Source organism: Ylistrum balloti, unplaced genomic scaffold (genome assembly GCF_031769215.1).
Source record: "Ylistrum balloti isolate Yb309-2 unplaced genomic scaffold, AGI_CSIRO_Ybal_v1 Utg370108, whole genome shotgun sequence".
Classification (NCBI taxonomy): domain Eukaryota; kingdom Metazoa; phylum Mollusca; class Bivalvia; order Pectinida; family Pectinidae; genus Ylistrum; species Ylistrum balloti.
In genome coordinates this window covers 309,062-324,909 of record NW_026782131.1, presented here as the reverse complement: position 1 = coordinate 324,909, position 15,848 = coordinate 309,062, and the positions used below count along the sequence as shown (strand labels likewise).

Here is a 15,848-nt window from a genome sequence, read left to right as displayed (position 1 = left end):
GAATTTCAGTGTGGAAATTGTGTGCATCCAAAACTCTAATCTCTGTCTTTTGACTAATAAAGTTTTTGTAGTAATAAACAAATAAGAAAGTGTTCTGATAATGATACTGGTGGCAAAACTTTGGAGTCTCCATCCTAGGGAGAGCTTGCAAACAATGTCCAATCTCTTGGGTTCTATCTTGAGTAGATTTAGATATACTCAACAAAAAAAGAAAGGTTAACATGTTTCCTTGGCGAATACCTGTAAATGAGTGAAAACAAAATGATGTTTGTGCAATATTAGAAAATGGTAATGTTTTACATTACAAAATCCAAGGGGGTTACCAAAATCATTCAAGCGTGAAAGTCTGTATTAGCAAAAGAGCTGCATGAGGTTTTCTGCGACTAACTTGTATCTTCGCTTGAATTTCATAAACATTCAAACTGACAACTGTTCCTTAGATCCTTAGGACTTGGAAATCACCGAATCTTGCTATCTATCAACTTTATCATTATGCCCCGTCTGTCACAAGTACAGAGAGAAAGGGCTGTAGGCATGATCCAGGCTGGGGAGTCTCGCCGTCGAGTTGCACGGCATTTTGGTTGCAGTGTTAAGACAATATGCCAGTTGGTAAGTCGTTTAAACCAAACTGGGTCAACATCCGATCGTCCCCGCAGCGGCTGACCCCGTAAAACGACCGCCAGGGATGACCATCGTATACGATTGATACACTTGGGCAATCGATTCATAACCGCAGTAGAGACTACAAGGACATTGTTTGGGCGTCGTGTGTCTCCCCAAACAGTCCGCAACAGGTTGAGTGCCTACCAATTGAAAGCGCGGCATCCCTACACTGGACCCAATTTGTTGCGACGTCACCGTAATAATCGTTATTAAACATAATAAATTTGTGGGGGGGACTCGTACCAGGCTTGTTGTGTAAAATGGCAATTTAACCGGCAACCAATATCGGGACGAAATTTTAAGACCAGTGGTTCTGCCATTCTTAAGCGCCATTTTTCACCAGGATAATGCACCAGCGCACACCAGTCGCGTCAGCAGAACTTTCTTGCAGCAGAATAACGTACAGGTGTTAGATTGGCCATCTAAATCACATGATTTGTCACTGATTGAGCATGTCTGGGACGTTCTTGGGCGACGCGTGAGAGAATGTCAAAATTAGCAGTCAAACTTGCAGGAGCTGGCCCAAGCCTTGATCGCTGAATGGAACAACATCTCTCCTCGAATCATCCGCCGGTTTACGAGTTCCATGTGACGACGCTGCAATGCTGTTTACTTCGTAAATGGTGACCATACCCGTTACTAATGGTGTTACCTTTGAAATTGACCCCAACGTTTTATAATGAACCATGACTGCAGTTTTATCAGAATTAACCAATTACTTTATTCGTACATGATTAGTAAGGATTTATGAAGGGGTTAATTAATTAATCACAGAATAAAGAAGTGTTACTTTTCTTTTTTTGTTTAGTATATTAGTATAAGGTGTTACATTATCAAAACCATCAGACTTGATATACATTGGACGCTTGATAAACCAAACACTTTCGTTCAGTACCAAAATTGCCCTAATTATGCTTTTTCTGGACTACGGAATATCTCCCTTGATTATGATAAAATCTTCAGTATAATTTTGTTGGTTGTTTACAAAATATTTATATATTAGTTGTGGATACAGGTATTTATAAATGTCTTTCTTCGCCTAATTATTTCTTTATCCCATGAATGACCTGTATGGAAATTGAAATTCCCATTAACTCTTGTTAAATGACTGGCTACTATGACTAAACACAGTGTGTAGCAGTATTTTGTACACCTCTAACAAATTGAAAATAGATTTGTGTAAGGACAATAACAATTTAAGTTAATTGTTTACTGATAAACAGTAATGGAAACAGTAAAACATGATTTCTTGAACAAATGTTTTTTTTTTTTCTTTTTTGTTTTTTTTTCAAAATTCCAATAATATCTGTTGATAGTTAATTATATATGTATACATATGTATATAACTAAGTATACATTAAAGTAACATATATCCATGGATATGATGGAGAACAAGTAACATCACATTCATAGACATATATATTATATTCTGCAATTTATTCTGTATAGAAGCTGTATGGTGATGTGTGTAAAATTTCTCTACTTGACAATCCATAGGATACATCTTGAATATCCCAGACCATCTTGTGTGAGAGAAGCTGTCCATCATTCCTCTAGACTCAGGTTTAGCCATATCTTGAGACTTTACCATTGCTTGAGAGATTTACTGAGAATCTTGATCGGATTACAAAAAACCAGTGATCTACAATTTGATCACATTTATTGTACTGCTGCATGGCTGCTTTTCTGGACTTCAATGACCAAAACAAATCTTAGGCAATTCACAAGGGGGTGAAAAAACAGGAAGCCATGTTGGATTGCCTTGATGTGCTTCGTTAGTTCTCCTAGCTCAGATATATCCAAGTCAGAGGTTCCTCACCCTGATATATTACACTCATTAAATCAGTATGGCTCTGCTGACCACTCAGATGACTGCTCAGACAAACAACAACTTAACGCATGGTTCAAGCACAGGTCAGTTTTCAAAAACTAACCAGTTCAGAGCCTGCGCACAGGATAGTATTTGGTTAATATCCTGCTCTTGTACATGACAATGATGTAATGTACATTTGATAAACAAATAACCAAATTTAATATGTCATGATAAAAAAAAAACAAAACATTGATAGTGAATCCAGACAATGCCGAAATCACAATTGACCTGGGAAGAGAAGAATGTAGTTTTGACTTGTCATATCAAGCCTTTGATTTTTATATTATAGTTGTGATCATGCATACAAGAAAAAGAAATTATACATCCCAGTGTACAGCTCCTATTTCTGAGTGTCAAACTTATCCGATAAATCTACCACATTAGTGAAGGTTTGAAGAACTTTTTCACCTATCAGGAACATTACAGTATTTCAAGTTAAAATATCTTTGTTTTCTTGCTTTTTCATGTTCAAATATTGATTAAAAACAGTAAGATTGTAGTTGGTGTCCATGTTTGTCATACCATAGTCTAACACACTGAACACTAACTAAAGTTTGAAGGCCAACACATTAACCAATCAGCCAATTTGTCCCTCATTGATGCTATTGAAGGGGACTGGGAGTGTGATCTGTTTACCAGTCTGTCTTGCTGTCTGTAAGAATTTCTGTCATATTCACCTTTATCTCAAATTCTCTTCTAATTGACAAATCATGTATTTATATAACTCTTGTGGTGCAGAGAGCCATACATGAAAATGTACACTTCAGTCCAAGATGTTTTATATATAGAGTTATGTCCCTTTGTTCTTCTGGCGTTGCATTACCCAGGGTATTGCATATTATAGTGTTAGACTTAGTTACCAAATTTTGTCACAGTATTTGTCTATTCATGAGATAACAAAAGTGACACATTAACTGGAATTAGGTTTGTACCTCCTTACATACACACTTGTGTCCCTTCATCTGTTTTGGTTTCTGACGTTTGTTAGGAATGTGAGGGCATGTACAGTTTTATATCAATTTTCTAAAAAAAAAAAAAAAATCTAACTGTGGCCTGTGACACTGGGACCACCCAGAGCAAATATAGATACAGTTATAAACTTGTCAAAAAATTGCCAGCCTGCCCAATTAAATATAAAAAATAAAATGTTGCAAACACATTCATCACTGAAACTAAAACATGTTCTGATGACTTTTTACAGGTATATACATGAATATTCTCAATTAACTTTAGCTTTAACTTTAGAAATCGGAACTAATGATAAAAAAAATTTAATTAAAAAAATTGTTGATTGACACAAAAAGTTATATGCAAATGTAAGTGCAAAATATGATGTCTTGTACTTTTTTTTTTCAAAATATTTGATATATATATATATATATATACATGTTTTATATATATTAGTAAAACTTAGATACCTTGTGTATCGATTAAATATACTGATTGTCTTGCCTTTCATGAACTGTCATTTACAATGATATTTATATTCCTATAAGAGTAATTCAGTCAAGAAAATTTTAATGATTATTTAGGAAACCAATTGAGTTTATTGTCAAAATCTTAAGTACCAAAAGTAGATGTGCCACTGAAGTGTCAAGAGGCGGAGATTTATCATCCACAGCTTTGGCAATACAACAATTTCTGATGTTGGGGTGTGATGTTATGTCTGTGATTGGATATTGTGTAAAAGTTAATTGGGGACATGGGATGCATACTAAGACAAGATGTCACCAGGCTGTGACATTTACGAATTCTCTGCTGACTCAGAGACGTTCACGCCACAGGAGACCCTGTAGATTGTTCACAGGAACTTGCCTTGTTACAAAAACCTACAACTCTATCTGTCTTCACCCAGATAAAGCAATTTCAAGTGTTTTAGTTTCAATGATGAATGTGTTTGCAACATTTTATTTTTTTATATTTTTATTGGGCAGGCTGGCAATTTTTGACAAGTTTATAACTGTATATATATTTGCTCTGGGTGGTTCTGAAAACATTCATCTCTTTGGGGGAAAGCAGTTTGCATGTCTCTAAAGTTGGTCCCGGAGAAGAGAAAGTAAGTTACCACACATTGTGTATTTCTGAGAAATGTTTATAGGATAGCCACTAGAGATGCTTCTATCTTTAATTGAAGATGAAGACCTCAGATTCTAGAACTACCCCATGGCCCTATTTTTGAGATAGAACTAGGTGTGATATTTAATATGGAAACCATGTCTCCAGGGATCTCAATGTTGTAAGATGTATGAGGGTCATGATGAATAAGTTGGAGGCTCTGTACCACTCAAGGTAAGACACAGAGATTTTTTTTTGTTTATTTTTTTTTTTTTTTGTCAAAAACAAATGTGAAAATGCAATGCTTTACTCATATTCTGTACCATAGAAACAAATTGTACCATTGAAATGCATTGTACTCTAAAAGGGAGTTCTTAACTGATTAAGAGAATAAGGTACTTTAAAAGGAAGTTCTTAACTAATAAAGCAATTTTTGTATTCTAAAAGGAAGTTCTTAACTAATTAAGAGATTAAGGTACTTTAAAAGGAAGTTCTTAACTAATTAAGAGATTAAGGTACTTTAAAAGGAAGTTCTTAACTAATTAAGAGATTATAGCACTGTAAAAGAAGTTCTTAACAAATTTAGAGATTATAGCACTGTACAGAAAAGATCTTAACAAATTTAGAGATTATAGTACTGTACAGAGAAGTTCTTAACTAATTTAGAGATTATAGTACTGTACAGAGAAGATCTTCACTAGTTTAGAGATTATAGTACTGTACAGAGAAGATCTGAACAAATTAAGAGATTATCCTACTCTTTCTTGTTCATATATCTTACATTAACAGTAGAGTAATATTTCATGAAAAAATATCTTGGTAATCAATATATTTGTTTTCAAAAAATGATCTATAGAGAATGCCTGTATATTTGACCTTGCTTATCAATCATTGTGACAAAATTAGGTGCTGAATATTCTGTTAATGCCATATAGTAAACATGATTAAAAAAAACATAAATTCTTAATTTTCTTTTCAGCTTATGTAATAGATATTTATTGTTGTACCTGATAATTGGTTAAGTGGGAGGTAACAACACAGAGGGCGTTGGGTTGACACTCAACCTCTAACTTGGTGATCAATGTGTGTCGACTTGCAAGGGCTTACAATTACACACTGTATTAAGACGCAGGTGTAGAGCAACTGTTTCTCTTGGAGAAATATCTATTCTTAGTTCACTTCAGAATGATAAAGGTTAATTGTGCTAGACTAAACTTGGAGGCCTGCTAGTGGCACTGGTCAACCTGAAGCATGAGCAGACAGCGTTTGTGTTATAGAAAGGCATGCTGATTGTTTGAGAACTTTGATAACTGCTGCTGTGGCTGGAAGGTATAATAAGCCTCTCTGATTACATGAGTTAATTCAACCTAGTTTTTTTAACTTGTCACCTAAAACAGGACTGATTCTTCTGGGTCACTACAACCGTAATGGAGTTTTCTTCTCCCTCTATGGAGTAAAGGTAACGATAATACAGACAAATTGATACTAATTTTGTAAATAGTTACATACCCTGTAGGGATATAATGCTTGTAATTGTAAACTTTCCAGGTTAAAACATTTAAACTTTGTGACAAAATGATTTAGAATTTTTTTAGATACTTTAGAATAACTTGTTTCTACTTAAACATAATTACCTATATTTGTATGTAATAGAGATTCTGTTCACTAAATGTTCCTTAGCCTTGATGTTTTTTGCTACAAAGTGTTACTGTTAATTATCAGGTAAGGCTGTACACTGAACTTTCTCTAAGATGGAGATGTATCTGTATATAAGCACCTTTGAAACAGGCTACTATTATGCATTCTTCTTTCACAAATCTGAAGGTCAAGGTCAAAGAAATTTGTTATTGATAAAAGTTGAAGGTGTGATGTAAATATATATGGACAGTACTTACCAGGCAATTTCTAATGTTAAGGACAGGAAAAAACCTTGTTCTGAGGGTTAGATGACAGATAAAGTTCTCATTGTGTATAGGTGTAGCTTACATATGATTTGAAAACATTTTCTTTTTATCAAGATTTGGAAATAATAATCATCTACTAATATCAATGAATGTATGCCGTTGCCCACTCCATGAGCCACTTGTATGTCTGTTCTAAGTTTTAAACAAACTAGATTTTTTTTATATATATATCTATTTTGAATGACATGGTCAGCTTTGATTTTTTCACTATTAGTAGCAGAGTTTAAATTACTGCAGTCATAATACATCCCAAGGGATTAAATCTAGAGTTCACTCCCTTTAACACACATGTAATCACTACTAGAACGGTTTTATAGTTTCCACTTCCAGATCAAAATATTAACTGATTGACCAGAAATATTTTTTTCAAGTTAAATTTGGAAGGACAGTGTATCTAATTGTGACAAAAAATCTTGCGTTCATAGATAGATAAATAAAATAGATTAGTGAATGAAAAATTTAACATAACAAGATTCAGTTTTAAAAAACAAGTATGTTCAATTTTTGTAAAACGGACAATATCTAGGACTACTAATTCTATTGAGAGAAATATTTGTAAATGAAGATATCCTGTCTGAAAGTCTTGTCAAGTCTTAAGGAAGTTTTTGTGTCTTTGTATAGACAAATCAACTGCTTATCCTTTTTCTGCAAAATTACATAAGGCAAATATCAAGAAGGACAGCTGATCAATTATCTGAATAATCATTGACAGAAATGTATATAATTCCTTCTAACTACATTCATGTATTCTGCATTGATAGGGTTAGTCGTCTGTGTCCATTTCATGTGATTGTCTATGAGCCACAGACTTCTATATTATACAGCTAAATAGAGACAATTTCGTTAGTGTGTCACAACATCAGATTATATTTTCAGTGAAGCTATGAATGTTAACAATTTATTGGAAAACATCAGGACACATTTTCGCTTGACTATATCGTAGTTGATCTATAGGGCTAGTAGATCTTTTTGGGCCTTATTGTTGAAATATGACAATCAGATATTTTTGTGAATGAGACTTTTGGTTGGAATAGCCATTCCTACAATGATAAAGTATTACCATGGAAACCAGACCATCTAAATGATGCATATGGAATGGAATTTGTTAAAGTTATCTGGTTTTGGTTTTTTGTCGTCTTCAGAATGTGTTTTAAGGCTAATATTGTAATAAAACTATTAATCTTCGGACATTAAAATAGACACTTATCTCTAGTTCATACATGTGGGTATCAAGAAATGTTCAGGTAAAAACAATAGCACATCATTGCTTATTTCATGCCTGCAAGGTAAAAGTTCTCATTTCTGAGTTGTTGGATGGCAGCTTGCCATTCATGTTTAAGGTTGAAAGTTTTCAAGAACCTTTCATGATTTAAAAAAAAATGTTAAGTCCATTTTCATTTATCTCTGATAAAAGGTAAAGCTAGAAGAACACATTCAAATGGTCACAGAACAATTCCTACATCTCTGATGGTTATAGAACAATTCCTACATCTCTAATGGTTATAGAACAATTCCTACATCTCTAATGGTTATAGAACAATTCCTACATCTCTAATGGTTATAGAACAATTCCTACATCTGTAATGGTCACAGAACAATTCCTACATCTCTAATGATTATAGAACAATTCCTACATCTCTAATGGTTATAGAACAATTCCTACATCTGTAATGGTCACAGAACAATTCCTACATCTCTAATGGTTATAGAACAATTCCTACATCTCTAATGGTCATAGAACAATTCCTACATCTCTAATGGTTATAGAACAATTCCTACATCTCTAATGATTATAGAACAATTCCTAATTCCAGAACAATACATCTCTAATGGTTAATGGTTATAGGTTATAGACAATTCCTACATCTGTAATGGTTATAGAACAATTCCTACATCTAATGGTCAATTCCTACATCTGTAATGGTCATAGAACAATTCCTAATTCCTACATCTCTAATGGTTATAGAACAATTCCTACATCTCTAATGGTTATAGAACAATTCCTACATCTCTAATGGTTATAGAACAATTCCTACATCTGTAATGGTTATAGAACAATTCCTACATCTCTAATGGTCATAGAACAATTCCTACATCTCTAATGGTTATAGAAGAATTCCTACATCTCTAATGATTATAGAACAATTCCTACATCTGTAATGGTTATAGAACAATTCCTACATCTCTAATGGTCATAGAACAATTCCTACATCTCTAATGGTCAATTCCTACATCTCTAATGGTCATAGAACAATTCCTACATCTCTAATGGTTATAGAAGAATTCCTACATCTGTAATGATTATAGAACAATTCCTACATCTGTAATGATTATAGAACAATTCCTACATCTGTAATGATTATAGAACAATTCCTACATTTGTAATGTTTATAGAACAATTCCTTCATCTCTAATGGTTATAGAACAATTCCTTCATCTCTAATGGTTATAGAACAATTCCTACATCTGTAATGGTTATAGAAGAATTCCTACATCTGTAATGGTTATAGAACAATTCCTACATCTCTAATGGTCATAGAACAATTCCTACATCTCTAATGGTTATAGAACAATTCCTACATCTCTAATGGTCATAGAACAATTCCTACATCTCTAATGGTTATAGAACAATTCCTACATCTGTAATGGTCATAGAACAATTCCTACATCTGTAATGATTATAGAACAATTCCTTCATCTCTAATGGTTATAGAACAATTCCTTCATCTCTAATGGTTATAGAACAATTCCTTCATCTCTAATGGTTATAGAACAATTCCTACATCTCTAATGGTTATAGAACAATTCCTACATCTGTAATGATTATAGAACAATTCCTACATCTGTAATGATTATAGAACAATTCCTACATCTGTAATGATTATAGAACAATTCCTACATCTCTAATGGTTATAGAACAATTCCTACATCTGTAATGGTCACAGAACAATTCCTTCATCTCTAATGATTATAGAACAATTCCTACATCTCTAATGGTCATACAACATTTTTACCATAACATTACATCCACAAATTTGCTATAGATAAACAGCACTAAAAGACCCAGTTTACAGTAAACGAACCTGTGCAGTATTTTGTATATTTGGCATGTGCTGTGCCATATTGTTAATTTAAAATTTATTGATGAATGTGTATTCCATTTCTTATTTTGTTTATGTAGTACTGAGTGCAGCTAGTGGTTTCCAGTTCTAGTTTTGAAATGCTTTCTTAGAAATAATGATTTTATTCCATTTGCTGCACTTTAAAGAGAAATTAGAATATCTTAATATGAAGTTTTTAATGTGAATGTTCTTACATTCTCGCAGCTAAAAGTGCAGTGCACATTCCTTTAATAATGTTGTCGACATGAAAAGAAATAAAGACTAACAAAGTTCAATATTAATATGTACGTGTAAGTTATGATATTCTCTCTGTTATAATAATAACCATTGTACTTCTATGGTATTTCTGTCCAATTTATGAACGATACAATACGTTATTCTTGTATATAGCTCTGCAGGACATCAAGTAGATTGCTTAAGGATTCAAATAGTTAAACCAGTCATTACATATGATAATACATAGCATCGTAGTTAGTAGCTGAAGCCCCACCTACACAGTCTTGTGATGCCCACTTGTACACCCATGTAGTTCTATAAAATACCCATTACCTGTCTGAAGCCCCACCTACACGGTGTTGTGATGCCCACTGGTACATCCATGTAGTTCTATAAAATACCCAGTACTTGTATGAAGTCCTGCCTACACAGTGTTGTGATGCCCAATGGTACATCCATGTAGATCTATAAAATACCCAGTACCTGTCTGAAGTCCTACCTATACCATGGTGTGTTGCCCTGCATGGTACACCCATGTAGTTCAATAAAATGCCTAGTAACTGTCTGAAGTCCTGACTATACCATGTTGTGTTGCCCTGCATGGTACACCATGTAGTTCTATAAAATACCCAGTACCTGTCTGAAGTCCTGACTATACCATGTTGTGTTGCCCTGCATGGTACACCCATGTAGTTCTATAAAATACCCAGTACCTGTCTGAAGTCCTGCCTATACCATGGTGTGCTGCCCTGCATGGTACACCCATATAGTTCTACAAAATACCCAGTACCTGTCTGAAGTCCTGACTATACCATGTTGTGTTGCCCTGCATGGTACACCCATATAGTTCTACAAAATACCCAGTATCTGTCTGAAGTCCTGACTATACCATGGTGTGCTGCCCTGCATGGTACACCCATATAGTTCTATAAAATACCCAGTATCTGTCTGAAGTCCTGACTATACCATATTACTGTATTGCAGCAGGTGTTACTGCCCAATAAACATTAACGTTATCTGTCTGAGAAGATGCTCTTCAGTATTGATACAGCTCCAGTGACAGGTAGACTAGTCATCCACATTTTACAGACATAAAGTCAACTTTGTCGCTTCTGAAATTGATGTCCGGTCAGATTATTGCTCAATCGGTCATTCTTATGTCCACCAGGAAACACTGTCAGACTGGACCATTTTCAGGCCCCTATGTAATTGCATCACTTCACAGGATTGCATCAGTAAGGCAATCAGATGTATTATGGGGTCAGGGCAGACGATATTCATGTTACCATGCCAATACTAATGAAGGGGCTAGACAAAGGACAAGCCAAGGTCAGGATGGAGACAGAAATACTCTATTCTGTTGCTATAGCATGAGACATATTCCAGTAACGTAACTAATTTATATTAACATGTAGTTAGCAAGTCACAAATTTATAGTGTCATTTTCAGCATGATATTTGCCAATCTCAATTTCAAAGCCAAATTTTGATTCAACACTAGAAATCATAAATATTTTTCTAATTATTTTTGCATGCCATGCTGGTATTTCTTTGGCAGGCTATTGCTTCCATTTGACATCTGTGGCATCTTCTCTTTTGTATTTTGATGTTTTGCATTGGTATACTAGAGTTATTGCCCTTTGTGTACTTTTTTCCTGACTACCATTATTGTTATGCCTGTTTTTCAGACATATTGATCATCAATACAGAATTACCAAGTCATCACCATTTGTGTACTTCAAGCATTAAAAGCATGTCTGGTCAACATGTCTGTAGTGTACTTTTTCTATTATTTCCTGGTAACTTGGCAGCATGTTTATAATGTTCCACTTTCTATCTGATTTCCTTTAAATTTTATTACTGTCTGATCTGAAATGTTGATGATTTACAGAGTATTGCCTTTTGAGCACTTAAAGTATGCACTTGTAACTGTCTTGTTTAATTTCTAGCCCCCAGCTGTTATTGGACACCTTTTGCCTCTTAAGGCCTCAGATATTGTAGTAGTCTACTTTGTTATTATACCACAATCTTCTCTGTTCTCTGTTTTAACAGTGTAAAGAAGACCAAAATAGATAAAAAATTGAACTAGGGACAAATGTTACTTGACTTGAAGGACAGATTAAGATCTCAATCTGTTTAAGATATAAAATCCACCGTTTACAAATACATTACATAACTATTCATCATAGAGCAAGGAACAGGGCACAAAATTTCACAAAAGTTCTCGGCAGGTCAAATATTTCTTGAATTTTTCTTTTCTTTTCTTTTTTTTTTTGAATGAGAGCATCATTTTTTATTCAGATAAAACAGTCAGAACCTAAGATCTAGATCTACTGAATTGTTCTGAGTTTGATTGTAGTACTGTCAGGACTAGATCTACTGAATTGTTCTGAGTTTGATTTTAGTACTGTCAGGACTAGATCTACTGAATTGTTCTGAGTTTGATTGTAGTACTGTCAGGACTAGATCTAATTGTTCTGAATTGAATTGTTCTGAGTTTGATTTTAGTAGTACTGTCAGGACTAGATCTAGGACTGATCTACTGAATTGTTCTGATTGTTCTGAGTTTGATTGTAGTACTGTCAGGACTAGATCTACTGAATTGTTCTGAGTTTGATTGTAGTACTGTCAGGACTAGATCTACTGAATTGTTCTGAGTTTGATTGTAGTACTGTCAGGACTAGATCTACTGAATTGTTCTGAGTTTGATTGTAGTACTGTCAGGACTAGATCTACTGAGTTTGATTGTAGTACTGTCAGGATTGTTCTGAATTTGATTTTAGTACTGTCAGGACTAGATCTACTGAATTGTTCTGAGTTTGATTGTAGTACTGTCAGGACTAGATCTAGATCTACAAAATTGTTCTGAGTTTGATTGTAGTACTGTCATGACTAGATCTAGATCTACTGAATTGTTCTGAGTTTGATTGTAGTACTGTCAGGACTAGATCTACTGAATTGTTCTGAGTTTGATTGTAGTACTGTCATGACTAGATCTAGATCTACTGAATTGTTCTGAGTTTGATTGTAGTACTGTCAGGACTAGATCTACTGAATTGTTCTGAGTTTGATTGTAGTACTGTCAGGACTAGATCTACTGAATTGTTCTGAGTTTGATTGTAGTACTGTCAGGACTAGATCTACTGAATTGTTCTGAGTTTGATTGTAGTACTGTCAGGACTAGATCTACTGAATTGTTCTGAGTTTGATTGTAGTACTGTCAGGACTAGATCTACTGAATTGTTCTGAGTTTGATTGTAGTACTGTCAGGACTAGATCTACAGAATTGTTCTGAGTTTGATTGTAGTACTGTCAGGACTAGATCTACTGAATTGTTCTGAGTTTGATTTGATTTTAGTATTTTAGTACTGTCAGGACTAGATCTACTGAATTGTTCTGAGTTTGATTGTAGTACTGTCAGGACTAGATCTACTGAATTGTTCTGAGTTTGATTGTAGTACTGTCAGGACTAGATCTACTGAATTGTTCTGAGTTTGATTGTAGTACTGTCAGGACTAGATCTACTGAATTGTTCTGAGTTTGATTTTAGTACTGTCAGGACTAGATCTACTGAATTGTTCTGAGTTTGATTGTAGTACTGTCAGGTCTAGATCAACTGAATTGTTCTGAGTTTGATTGTAGTACTTTCAGGTCTAGATCTACTGAATTGTTCTGAGTTTGATTGTAGAAGATCTGTTCTGAGTTTGATTGTAGTACCGTCAGGTCTAGATCTACTGAATTGTTCTGAGTTTGATTTTAGTACTGTCAGGACTAGATCTACTGAATTGTTCTGAGTTTGATTGTAGTACTTGTTCTACTGAATTGTTCTGAGTTTGATTGTAGTACTGTCAGTACTGTCTACTGAATTGTTCTGAGTTTGATTGTAGTACTGTCAGGACTAGATCTACTGAATTGTTCTGAGTTTGATTGTAGTACTGTCAGGACTAGATCTACTGAATTGTTCTGAGTTTGATTGTAGTACTGTCAACTTGAATTGTTCTGAGTTTGATTGTAGTACTGTCAGGACTAGATCTGAATTGTTCTGAGTTTGATTGTAGTACTGTCAGGATAGATCTACTGAATTGTTCTGAGTTTGATTGTAGTACTGTCACTGAACTGAATTGTTCTGAGTTTGATTGTAGTACTGTCAGGACTAGTTTGATTGTAGTACTGTCATGACTAGATCTAGATCTACTGAATTGTTCTGAGTTTGATTGTAGTACTGTCAGGACTAGATCTAGATCTACAAAATTGTTCTGAGTTTGATTGTAGTACTGTCAGGACTGGATCTACTGAATTGTTCTGAGTTTGATTTTAGTACTGTCAGGACTAGATCTACTGAATTGTTCTGAGTTTGATTGTAGTACTGTCAGGACTAGATCTACTGAATTGTTCTGAGTTTGATTGTAGTACTGTCAGGACTAGATCTACTGAATTGTTCTGAGTTTGATTGTAGTACTGTCAGGACTAGATCTACTGAATTGTTCTGAGTTTGATTGTTCTGAGTTTGATTGTAGTACTGTCAGGACTAGATCTACTGAATTGTTCTGAGTTTGATTGTAGTACTGTCAGGACTAGATCTACTGAATTGTTCTGAGTTTGATTGTAGTACTGTCAGGACTAGATCTACTGAATTGTTCTGAGTTTGATTGTAGTACTGTCAGGACTAGATCTACTGAATTGTTCTGAGATTGTAGTTGTCAGGACTCTGAATTGTTTGTTCTGAGTTTGATTTTAGTACTGTCAGGACTAGATCTACTGAATTGTTCTGAGTTTGATTGTAGTACTGTCATGACTAGATCTAGATCTACTGAATTGTTCTGAGTTTGATTGTAGTACTGTCAGGTCTAGATCTACTGAATTGTTCTGAGTTTGATTGTAGTACTGTCAGGACTAGATCTACTGAATTGTTCTGAGTTTGATTGTAGTACTGTCAGGACTAGATCTACTGAATTGTTCTGAGTTTGATTGTAGTACTGTCAGGTCTAGATCTACTGAATTGTTCTGAGTTTGATTGTACTACTCTCAGGACTAGATCTACTGAATTGTTCTGAGTTTGATTGTAGTACTGTCAGGACTAGATCTACAGAATTGTTCTGAGTTTGATTGTAGTACTGTCAGGACTAGATCTACAGAATTGTTCTGAGTTTGATTGTAGTACTGTCAGGACTAGATCTACAGAATTGTTCTGAGTTTGATTGTAGTACTGTCAGGACTAGATCTACAGAATTGTTCTGAGTTTGATTGTAGTACTGTCAGGACTAGATCTACAGAATTGTTCTGAGTTTGATTGTAGTACTGTCAGGACTAGATCTAGATCTACAGAATTGTTCTGAGTTTGATTGTAGTACTGTCAGGACTAGATCTACTGAATTGTTCTGAGTTTGATTGTAGTACTGTCAGGACTAGATCTACTGAATTGTTCTGAGTTTGATTGTAGTATAGTCAGGATAAGAACAGTGTTGTGTTATTTATGAAGCTGTGGTTTATAATAGTACTATTTGATAGCAGCTCAGTTTATTCCTGAGCAACCTTCTGACTTGTGGTACACACAGCAGGATCTTTCCTTAGTTTGACCTAAAACAAGAAAAAGAACAAAAAAAATTGTATAGATTTTTCCTGTCTGACCTCTGTCTTTCTTAAGATAACTTCAGTATATTTTTCAGCTTATGCAGTCCTTAATTACGGTGAAAAATTGAGCTAGTCTACATCCTTGTGTTATAGTCATCCCATTTTCTCCAAGTATTCTCAACATTATTGTCTTCAGGTATAGAATTATCGTCATCCCTCTAGAGCCTAGTTATGAGATTTAGAGCCTCACTTTAAGTTCTGCACTGATCAATGAGATTTCGCCAAGTGTCCGCGAGCTCTGTGATCATGAATGGGTTGACCTCTTTCTAAGAAATCTAATTACACTGGTGAAACTGTTCCCTGCTAAATATGCCAATGGATAGTT

General features: G+C 34.6%; 1 protein-coding gene across 1 annotated transcript in view; it reads left to right on the top strand.

Annotated features, from left to right (window-relative positions):
• Nucleotides 1-2,510: 2,510 nt before the first annotated feature.
• LOC132550165 (synaptotagmin-9-like) overlaps nucleotides 2,511-15,848 on the top strand; it is a 34,340-nt gene continuing 21,002 nt past the window's right edge. The window contains exon 1 of the mRNA XM_060214182.1: nucleotides 2,511-2,577. Coding sequence (XP_060070165.1) covers nucleotides 2,511-2,577 — 67 coding nt within the window. The remainder of the gene's footprint in view (nucleotides 2,578-15,848) is intronic.